Source organism: Cebus imitator, unplaced genomic scaffold (assembly GCF_001604975.1).
Source record: "Cebus imitator isolate Cc_AM_T3 unplaced genomic scaffold, Cebus_imitator-1.0 Scaffold18, whole genome shotgun sequence".
Classification (NCBI taxonomy): domain Eukaryota; kingdom Metazoa; phylum Chordata; class Mammalia; order Primates; family Cebidae; genus Cebus; species Cebus imitator.
Window position 1 is genome coordinate 8,580,075 of NW_016107333.1, and position 11,178 is coordinate 8,591,252.

The 11,178-nt window shown below is 50.0% G+C and overlaps 1 protein-coding gene across 2 annotated transcripts; it reads right to left on the bottom strand.

Moving 5' to 3' along the window:
- Window positions 1-230: 230 nt before the first annotated feature.
- BPIFA1 (BPI fold containing family A member 1) lies at window positions 231-7,482 on the bottom strand. Of its 2 annotated transcripts, none has more exons than XM_017514283.1 (9): window positions 7,379-7,482; window positions 5,541-5,715; window positions 5,190-5,346; window positions 3,528-3,635; window positions 3,054-3,206; window positions 1,974-2,058; window positions 1,347-1,410; window positions 912-987; window positions 231-375 (listed from the first exon to the last, which is right to left on the bottom strand). In XM_017514283.1, the coding sequence occupies exons 2-8, from the start codon at window positions 5,698-5,700 to the stop codon at window positions 947-949; spliced, it is 768 nt and encodes a 255-aa protein (XP_017369772.1). In that variant the 5' UTR covers window positions 5,701-5,715; window positions 7,379-7,482; the 3' UTR covers window positions 231-375; window positions 912-946. The 2 variants fall into 2 exon arrangements, with proteins under 2 accessions (XP_017369772.1, XP_017369783.1); XM_017514294.1 differs by having other exon boundaries at window positions 231-413.
- Between the last annotated feature and the right edge of the window lie 3,696 nt (window positions 7,483-11,178).

Here is an 11,178-nt window from a genome sequence, read left to right on the forward strand (position 1 = left end):
CTGTACCTGGAGTGTTACATATACCCTGAACTCCTCATCCCCCCTTTCTAAGGCCACCTGGGCCAGCCTTCTGACATCCACACGCACTTGAACATCTCCATGACCCGATCAAGGCTATTCAGATCTGTAAAGTAGAAGCCGAACTCTGTGCTATGGGCCCAACCACCCAGGCCAGGCTATTTCCAACCCAGGAGCCCTCAAATGATGATGAAGGATGACAAGGCCCCCGATGCGGAAGAAGAGCCATTTTATTAGGTGAGGCACGTGGGATGTTACACACACCTGGTGGGAAAGGAGGGGGAGCAGGTTCCTCGGAGAGAAGGCAACTATGTCATCTTCCAGCTCATAGGCCAGTCATCTGTAAGCCCTGGGGAGCTGGGCAGAGGCAATGGACTGAGCAGCAAGAAATGATTCTGTTGGGGAAGACCCCAATTAAGATGGAGACTCAAGGTCAGTGAGTGTTACTGGTATTGGCTCACCATCAAACTCATGCCCCAAAGGCACAGGAGGAGGCTGAGACCCTGGGCAAGGTATCAGGCCTAGGATCAGGGCTCTGTGTGCATGTGTGTGAGCGAGCGTGTGTCTGTGTACCCACTTGTACTTGTGAGTGGTGAGTCCGCCGCTGTGTGCGTGTGTGTGAGTGTGCTGGCGTGAGAGTGTATACGTCTGTATCAGTGGCTGTGTGTCAGGGTGGTTGCGTGTGTGTTTCTCTTGGGAGCTGTGTTGCTGTACTGCCTGCATCCTTCCACCTCTGCCAGCTTTTCTGTGGGTTTCTCTCTGCAGCCCTGTGTGTGCCTCTGTAGATGCTTGTCTCTTTCTTTGGATATCATTGTCCCAAGCCCCCTGCTGCCTTCTACCAGGAGAAGAAGAGCCAGCCCCCAAAATCCTGGTGAGTGGGAAGCGGCACTCACCAGCTCAGCAGATGCCAGGCCCCTTCCTGGAAAGCTTAGACCTTGATGACAAACCTTAGTCCGTGGGTCAGCATGTCTAGAAAAACAAACAAGAAAACAGACAAGAGTTGTGATCCCAACGTGAAGGACCCCACATTCCTCGAGGTGGGGGACAGGGAATGGAGGCCTCTGGAAATCCACGTGTGTTCAGCATACTTGGAGGAAGCCAGGCCTCCTTCTACCAACCAGCCCAGCTGTCCTCAGTGTCAAGGCTGAGGCAGGAGACAAGGTGTCTATCTCAAAACTATCTGGATAATTCTGGTGGAAAAGGAACCCAAAATGGAAAGAGTTGAGGCCAGAGGGACCTAGCATCCCAGGGCGTGCAGGGAAAAAACTCCTTCGGGGAAGTTGCAGCTCCTGTCCTGGGGGACAGAGGGATTGAAAGTAGGTACTTACTGACAATGTCATGCACCAGGGTGGCGTCCAAGCCACTGAGAACCTCATTGACCAGAGGGCACACCTGGCCGGGCAGAGAGGGGTGTTAGGCACAGTGGTTCCCTGGAGCAGCTGAATCCCCAGAGGGGGTTTTCTGGGGAAATTTCCTGTCATTTTTCTGTGTGAAAGTGATTCTCAGCAGTTCCACAGACCAATGACCACACAAGCACAGGCAGAAGGAGAAACTGGAGGCATGAGGGATGTTATGAAGGCCCCAAATCACACAACAAGCCCCGCGTTCCCTCTGTGACATCACATCTGATTCTGAATAGAATAGAGGGCTCTGGTTATAGAAGACACCCAAGTGTAGGCTGGAAGACTGCCCGTGGTCATAGAAGGCTGGACAGGGAACTTCTCAACTTCTCAGAACAGGGGCCAATCCATTTCAGCTTCAGTGTGGACAGGCAGGGCCTGCCTAGAGCAGAGACTCATCGATGCATTTGGAAGGATGTATCAATGGACAAATAGATTGATGAATGGAAGTTACTTATCAAATCCGGGGACTCAGACCTACTCAGACCAGGGCTTTCTTTTGGTGTGAGAGCTCTCAAATCCAAGGATCAGAGGATGCCCACCTTGCCCACTTACCTTGCCCTGAACCAGTTCAGGCAGGACGTTATTCAAGATCCCTGTGAGGCTGTCCAGAGGACTTTGAATGGGGAGGGGGCCAAGTCTGAAAGAGAAAAGTCATGGGCCTGGAGTTGGTGCGGAGAAGGCTCCAGAGGGGCCAATGTGAACCCTACAGTCTCAACATTCAGTCACTGAAGCCGAGCCTTGTCCATCTACACCTGCGGGCAGGCCGACAGCAAGGGTCCCATTGAAAGGGAGTTATGTTTGTGTACAGCAGTGCACACACAGGTCTGTGTAGAATAAACACATGGTTCTCAGAAAAAGCAGGTGTCAGTAAGGCTTTGCAGAGTCCATAAATGAATGAATACTACTTAGTATGTAGTTGTCATGAGGATCCAATGAGATGACACATGTGAAGCTTAATGTGTGTGTTCATTAAAAGTTAACCACGTGGGCAAGTTTTGCGCAATAGTTATGACATAGTCTCCCCATGTGACAGGTAATAAGTAACTGAAATAAGTAACCTAGTTAGGATCCATGTCTATTTTACCCCTTACTGGGAAAAGCACTTTCACATCTATTATTTTGGTAGATTCTATCAATAACCACAATGCAGTTCCATATTGCAGCTAAGTAAGCTTAGACCTAAACTGGAGAAGCACTACCCAGGTTCACACAGGAAGCCCTCTATCCCCATTCCCTTATAATACGCAGTGTTTAAACTCCAATTTCTTGTTGCTAGATCCAGCATAAAATTAGTTAGCTTGGTCTAAGAAGGGATAGGATAAGTGACTATCTATCTATCTATCTATCTATCCATCCATCCATCTGTTCATTCTTCTTTCCATCCACTCAACCATCTAACCATCTGTCAGTTCATCCATCCATCCACTTGTCCATCCATCCATTCATCCATCCATCCATCCATCCATCTATCCATCCATCCATCCATCCTTTTCACCCTCCCTCCCTCCTATCCATCTTCCACCCTTTCTGCCTCTCACTCATCTATTCCATCATTGTCCCATCTTTCCAACCATCCATCCATCATCACATCCTGTTATCTCTGGGCAGGAGAAGCTGCTCCTCTGGCCTCACCCATCAAGCAGAGAGATTTGCAGGCTTCCAGGGGAATGGGTGCAGTCACCAAGGACCAGGTGGATCCTCTCCTGCTTATCTCTCACGGCTAAGATTTCTGCAGTGATGTTCAGCTTCACAGCCAGCCTCAACAGATTGGCACCAACCAGGGGCCTGCAAAGGAGACAGCCCCACTGGTATCTGGCTCCACCACGTTCCAAGGAAGAATATTATTTTCTCCTTGCCAAGAATGCCAGCCTCACCTCACTCCATCTTGCCCACAGCTGTACTTATGTCATTTTCTATCAGCAGAAACAAAGGCTCAAGAGGTCAACTGAGTTTCCCAGTGACCCAAGGTCATTCAGCATAGCAGCAAATGAGCTGAAGCTGGAGGCTCAGGTCTGTTAGACTCCAATACCCCCGTTATGGCTACCCATGGTCACCAGGGTCTTCCTTTGTGAGCCATCCTCCCATGCCCTCTTGGGACCCACTCACGTATTCACTTGGAGGTTGATGCCGAGAGGGATGGTGACATAGAGACGGTGGCCATCAGGGCTCTGCACAAGGCCAAGTTCCAGCAGCTGGGGGTCAGTGACCTTCATACTGTCCAGGGAGTAATGTTGGAGGGGGAAACATTAGCTCCTCTAGCTCCAAACCCAGAAACCATCTTTAACCCAACAGTACCCCTCCCAGAGGTAGAGCTCCCCACCCAGGATAGGGAGACAGGAGGGGAGTCTTGTGGCCCAGCCACATGGGTTCTGAGTCACACACCAGTCTTTTCCCACCCATTCCGTGGAACAGATCTGACACACACATGGCCCTTTCCTCATCTCCAGTCTATGAGTTATTCAGGACAGCAACCGTGTCTGGAATATATTTATGTCCTGTATGCCAGCTCAGAGCCTTACAAAGAAAGTGGCTACTTCATATGATTTGGCTGTGGATTAATGGGAAGGTGGGAAGTGGATGTGTGGGTAGATGGATGGAAGAGTGATTAGGTAGAAGGGTGGATGACTGGATGGATGCATTGGTCAGTGGATGAATAGAAGATGTGGGTGCAACTGGAGTGAATATGCACAAACATTTACGGGTAGGAATCACCCAACTTGTCAGGTGGCTGATCACCAATGTTTATCCTGGGGGTTGAGGAGCAGGGAGTCAGGGAGCATGCAGAAAGTGTGGGAGAAAGCCGTTCTCCCATTGTCCTATCTTCCCAACTATCCATTCATCATCACACTCTGTTGTCTCCAGGAGAAGCCAGCCCTCTGGCCTCACCCATCGAGCAGGAGGCTATTTGATGGGTGAGGCCATTCACTGAGCCAACCACTGTGCCATGTGATTCACACCTTTTCCAGTCCTCCCAGTAGACTTCTCTGTGGGTTCTATCGACTCTATTTTATAGATGGAGAAACCAAGCACAGAGAGACAGAGTGTCTTGTCCCAGGTCATCCAACAAGTACATTTGAAAATCAAAGTCAAGAAGTCTGTTTATCTGTCTCCAAGTCAGGGAGCAAGACCCTGGGTGGGTAGGATCTTAGAAATGGCTTTGATGCAATCCTATCCAGGACCCAGGCTCTCCCAGCTCACTGGCATCAAGCTTTCATTCTTGCTTTTTGCTTTGAGAGCTCTTGGATGTCTCACGGGAAACACCATGTTAGACCTTTCCGTGGACATCACACTGTTCTTCATCACACTGATATCATCAAGGTGGAAAGGTTACACTCTTGCTTACATCAAAGGACATCTGTGTTTTATGGGATTTCACAGGTGGGGAGAAAAATATGACCACAGTGTAGTGGGAAGAGCCTTGGCTTTGACTTAGGTAGGTAGAGTGAGAGCCTCACTCACTTGGCATCACTCTAGCAGTATGAACACAGGCATCTCTGTGCCTTGTTTTCCCATTTGCAAACTGGAGATGATTAAATTGACCTCAAAGGGTTGTCTTGAGGATTACCGAAGATGCTGGGGCCTCAGGACGTGCCTAGAACTGAGGGCATTGCTGGTTTGGGGAGGAATTGTGTCCCTGCCAGACTGGAGATGGTCTCAGAACTGAACCCTGGTTCCAGCTTCAGGCCACCCCCTCACTGCTTCAAGGCCACTGCCTGGGGCTGGCGGGTTCCCTGGCAGAAACCAAAGCTCTATTTTAGAACAACTCACTCAATGATGTTCAGGCCAGGGATCACTGACATCACTTTTCCAAGCAGTCCCCCAAGGAGGCCGCCGGAAGTGCCTCCTCCAGGCTTCAGGATGTCCAGGAGCGGAAGGTTTTCCAGAATTCCCAACAGGCCCCCAGAGAGCAGGCCATTGCTGAGGGCTGGAGATGGGCATAAGGGTCTCTGGGGGTCAGATCTGACAATTCTAGACCCTCAGGCTCCCTCCCCTATCCAGCCCTGTCCCTCCCATCTTTGCAGGGTTAGACACACACACACACACACACACACACACACACACACACACACACACACATACACACACACCCCTACCTGAAAGAGGTTGTCACAGACTCACCATTTGTCAAGATTCCTGCGAGACCTGTGGGACTCAAGGGCAGGGCTGGATTTACATTCAAGGGCAGGGCCTGGTCCAGGGGTATGGGCAGGACTCCAAACTGGGCCATGGTCTGGGCTAACAGTCCATAGAAGACAAGGAGGCCCCCAGTTTGAAACATCTTTGCTCTTGGTATCTGTGGGCAGAATGACAAGTCCAACATGGCATGGATATCAGAGAGGAATTTATCCACCACCTACCCCTGCCACCCGGGGGGGGGGCGGTTGTCATTCGTTTGCTCGCCAGAACACTAGGGGGTGACCAGTCATAGCTAACACTGCTGAACAATTTCTCCTTGCCAGGAAACAGGCTGACTGCTTTACACAATTTCATCTTCATCACAACCCTAAGACAGGGGCACCTGTTACCTCCATTGCACAGGTGAGGACCGCTGGTCAGGGGTCTACAAAAGAGACAGCCCCACTGGTATCTGGGTCCACCACATTCCAAGGAAGAGGGTTTTTTTCTCCTTGCCAAGAATGCCAGTCTCACCTCACTCCATCTTGCCCACAGGTCACTTGTCTCATTTTCCAGTAAGAGAAGCCAAGGCTCACAGATATCAAGTGAATTTGCAGCTGGAAGTTTCAAATGTACTCCCATCCCCTCTTGAAACCCACTTATGTACTATTGAGTGTGGGTAACTTTCCCCAAGTTCACAAGTACACAGTGGAGAGAGGATTAGAAGCTAGAGCCATGTGAACGCTCTGTTGAATTAAGTAACCATCAGATTTATTCTCCAATTGGACTTGCCTGAATGGTTTGAATCATTGCTGCTCTTCAGACAAAGCAAATGAGAAAGGTTAAACATGCAAGTGCTGACGAGCTGAGCTGTTTTGCAGCATCTCTGTTCAGTCCTTTGGCCTGAGCTCAGGCCATGATGGTTTGTGGATGCCCTTGAAAGTCACACAATATAGGGGTCGCATGGCCACAGCCACCATCTCAGGCAGACCTGTGTTGGGGAATTCCTGGGGCCATCCAAAGTCTTCATTGCATGCAAAGAACCAGGGGACCAGAGAGGGGTAGTGACTTTCCCAAGATCATATGATGAATTGATGGCAGAGCTGTGGTTGAAGGCAGGTCTCCCTGCAACCCTCCATGATAGACATGCATTCTATCGTTTTGACACCATTCTCTTCTCCTTGAAGCTGCCCTGGATGGAATTCTGGGCAGTCCCTGAGGTCTGGCTCGAAGACCTGTCACAGGTCTATTTGGCAGCCAGCAAAGTTGTCCAGAGCTAGGGCTAGGACCTACACTTTGGAGACAACTGATGGCTTTGTGCTAAATTCCATCTTTTGGCTGACTCAGCTAAAGCTCCATCCTTGTGGTGGAAGGCTGGATATGAAAGGTCTTTTGGTCCAAAGAGCCAGATGTGCCCGTCTTAGGGAGGTAACTTTGACCAGGGCCTCTGAATCTCTTTTGCACAACAGATCCTTTATGAATCCAATAGAAGCTGAAGAGCCTAGTCTCAGAAAAATGCATCAAAGTGTATAAAATTGGGTAAAGAATTTTAGGAGGTTTCTGAATCACCTGTATCCACATTGGTAACCCCAAGTTAAACCTTTTGCCTTAAGGGCTTTGATTTAGGGCATGAATAGTGCTCATTTCTGTATCAATGCTACTGGTCTCTTAGGACAGCAGAGTGAATAGCCATCCCCACATCCCTGACATTGGCTGGGTCTGTTTCTCTCGCACAGCCCCCAGGGAGTGATCTTGAGTACAGTCTGCCTGCCCCACAGGGAGGAGCCTGAGATCCCTGCCGTCAAGGATAGCAGTGGGGCCAAAGAATGGATGGATCTTACCTGGACTTCTTAGAGGTCTCAGCAGCTGTTCCGGTCTCCTTTCTCTCCCCGACTCTCTTCTGCTGAGGAGGCAGCCCCTTTTATAGTGTGGGGACCAGGAAGCGTGTGATTGGGTGATGGGCTTCGAGATAATCGAGAATTCTGCAATCCGGTGGTGTCTTTCAGGGCTCTCCAAAGTAAATAATTGCCAATCACATTAGCAGGTGGGACAGTTAAGCTATTTGGTCGACAAGACAAACAGAGAAAAACCTGAGATGGGATGTTACTCAAGACTTTATGGTTTGCTGAGCGGAGCCAAAGTTGGGGACCCACACTCCCAAGGTAGCTCGGAGCATTGAGAGGAGCAGCCAATCAAAGCCCAGGAAGGGACCTCGGTCTCATCTCTTGTTCCCTTTCCTCTCCTGGTCTTATTATTATTATTATTATTTTTTTTTTTGGCTCCAGTGGGAGGATTCTTTCTCCTAAAGTGTCAAAAGAGTCACACTGCATTCTACAACTGGGCTGTGTCTCAATTCCAGGGCATGGGTCTCCTGTTCCAGAGCCTCTACTGCAGGTCAGGAGCTCTCCGTCCTCACGAGAACCCCAGGAGGGAGAAGTTACTGCTCCTCTTTTACAGAGGAGGACACCGAGACCCAGTGGAGACAAGTGCCCAAAGACCCAGAGAGGATGCAGCAGAGTTAGAATGCAACTCACTGGAGAACGAAAGCAACAAAAACAAGGCTAACGGCACACACTTGCCGAGCTCCTGCTGTACACCTGGCCTGCTGTGGCGTTCGCATGCAGCATCTCACAAAATCCTCCCAGCCCCAAGTGAGGCGGGAATGAGTACTCCTGTTCTGCAAGTGGGAAACTGAGGCTGAGTGTGAGGCGAGCTGTCCAGAGATGGACTGCTGTCCTGGGGTGACATCCACACTCGGGTCATTTCCCCGAGTCACTGCACTGAGAGGCGGAGGTGCCTCTCCACACTTGCCGGCAGTTTTGATTTCCCCACCTGTGAACTTCATGTTTTCATGCTTCCCTTTTTATTTTTTAAATTTACATTTAATTTTTATTTTATGTTTTTTGAGATGGAGTCTTGCTCTGCCACCCAGGCTGGAGTGCAGTGGTGCGAGCTCTGCTCACTACAACCTCTGCCTCCTGGGTTCAAGTGATTCTCTTGCCTCAACCTCCTGAGTAGCTGGAACTACAGGTGAGTGACACCACGCCCGGTAAAGTTTTTGTATTTTTAGTAGAGACAGGGTTTCAACATGTCGGCCAGGCTGGTCTTGAACTTCTGACCTCTGCCTTGGCCTCCCAAAGTGCTGGGATTGCAGGCATAAGCTACTGCGCCTGGCCACTTCCCTTTTTATATCCTGGAAAAGTCTCTCCAGGTTCCCAGGCCTGAGGGATCGTGTGGCATCCTGATCTCTAGCCTACCCTTTCTTCTTCCCTTCCCTAAATGGAGTAATCAGCACTTCTCCCCACCACTGGGGCCTTTGGAGTCTGTTTAGCAGATGAAAAAATGAAGACACAGGAGGGCCAAGGTCCTGGACCAGTGAGCACAGCTCTTACCCTGCAAAACCTAACACCTTATAAGCAAAAGTGGAGAGAGAAGGAAGAAATGTGCATTTATTAAGCACTGACTGCATGCCAGGTGCTCTCCATATTTGAACCCCATCTTCTTCAGTAGTATTGGTATTGTTGCCTCTCATATGCTGGTATTGGTATATGGTATTGTTGTCTCTCATATGTTGGATGAGGAGACTCAGGATTAGAAAGGGTGACTGCTTCCTGGGGACACACAATGAGTGAGTGTTGGAGTCAGTTGACCCCGCCACCCTCCATGTCTCTCTAAGTCCCTGGTAATCAGTGGGCCACACTGCCTCCCTCACACTAGGCCTTTGCCAGCCTGCTCCACTGCTCTCCAGAGTCTGGGTGGTGCCTCCAAGGGTTTGGGGCCGTGGCTTTGAACTTAGTTATCCATTCAAGGTCCTTGCTGGATTCTGCCCATGTCTTGTACATGGCAGTCATCCTCACAGTGGTTCCATCATATAACTCTTGTGGGTTGGGTCAGGTTGCTACTATCCTTGTGGGGAAACTGAGGCAGACAAAGCAAGGAAGTAGTTGAGTTTGTGCAGCCAGTTAGTGAAAGCTTATACCCTCTGGTTTGAGGTCAGGAGGCTGTGTCTGAATTGCATCAGGAAGCAGGTGAATTTGGGCTCAAACAGCCCTGGTTCAAATCCTCCAACCCTGGGCAGGTCACTTCAGTCCCCTGGACTTCAGTTTCCTTATCTGTAAAATGGGGAGAATAAAATCTGCCTCACAGTTCGCAAACTCGGACATTCACACAGCTCTCTGATTTATCTGTACTTTACCATTTCAAACGCCATTTTGCTCAGTAATGGAAATGTCCCCATTTCCCCCTGGGGTTTCATGTCTGCGCCGAGGGCTTCGTTTGTGCCAAGGAGGCTGCCTGTCCCTGTTTTCGGCTGACAATACAGAGACAGCCACGTGCCATCTGCCCCTAGATTGCAGAGACACCATAATTCCCTCCTGGTGAAAGTTCCCTTTGGATTTAGCATTTACTTTCAACTCCTTTGTAAGACACAGAATCATTCTGCTGTTCACCAGTTCCTCGGGCCTGACCCAGGACTGTGGGGGACTGCCCAAGCCCACCTGCCTGGATCCACCTACACCCTCCTGTGACCCCTCTCTCCCTGGGGTCTCATCCCTCTCCCGGCTCTGGGAGGGAGCGTGGACATGGACACCCTCTGTCCCTGGATCCCATACACGTGCCTGGGCTTCTGTTCCCCTCCTTCCATGGCCAGGTCTTCCTGGAAGCAGCAAGGGCCTGAGGCACCAACAGAACCCACCAGAACTACGCTCCTTCCAGTTCTCCTGGACGCTCACACTTCAGCAACCCAACAAAGCACATTTTCTGGTCTTGCTTCAACACATTATGTGTGTGCTATTCTCAGACTCTCCTATGCCCTGAGTTTAACAAGTCAAAAGCCAAGATTATAAAAACAAAAAAATTACAGTAAAATTGACATCTTCTTTTGTTGTTATGGTCCTTTGAGTCTTAACACAGGTATACTCAGCCACCATCATAATCAGGGTACAGAAAAGTTCCATCCTCCCAAAAAGCACTCTCATGGGTCCCCTGCAGTCACACCCTGCCCCCACCTGCTGGCAACCACCTGGTTTTGTTCTCTGTCACCCCCACTTTATCAAAAACCCAAGCTCTTGAAACTCAAGAGCCTCTTTTCTCCTTCTGTGGAAACCGTCTTTCCTTGAGGCCACAGGGACTGCAGGCTCCATGCCCTGAAGAGGGGAAGGGTCTCAGGGCACCTGGAAACAGGTGGAAGGACACACCACGAACATTTTAAGAGGTTTTCCCACACTGGTGACGTCAATGCCCTCTCCATGTGTTTCTCAGAAACCCTAGGTGGTTCCTTTCCTTCCCGCTTCTCAGGTTGCAACTGTGTTTGAAGCCTTTGCTCAGGTTGTTTTGTCAATCAAGAGATCATTTCTGGCCAGGCGCGGTGGCTCACACCTGGAATCCCAGCACTTTAGGAGGCCAAGGCGGGTGAACCATTTGAGGTCAGGAGTTCAAGAACAGCCTGGCCAACATGGTGAAAACCTGTCTCTACTAAAAATACAATAATTAGCTCAGTGGTAGTGGCTTGCACCTGTAATCTCAGCTACTCGGGAGGCCAAGGCAGGAGAATTGCGTAAGCCTGGGAGGTGGAGGTTGCAGTGAGCCAAGATTGTGCCCCTGTACTCCAGTCTGGGTGACAGAGTAAGACCTTGTCTCAAAA

Bases quoted from the DNA above. Each gene is read 5' to 3' on its own strand.
- BPIFA1 (XM_017514283.1), bottom strand. From the start codon at position 5,700: ATGTTTCAAACTGGGGGCCTCCTTGTCTTCTATGGACTGTTAGCCCAG. The intron at 3,207-3,527 runs GTGAGTGGGTCC...TCTCCTTTGCAG, and splicing joins ATCAACCTCCAAGTGAATAC to GCCCCTGGTTGGTGCCAATC. The intron at 988-1,346 runs GTAAGTACCTAC...TTGTTTTTCTAG, and splicing joins CCTGGTGCATGACATTGTCA to ACATGCTGACCCACGGACTA.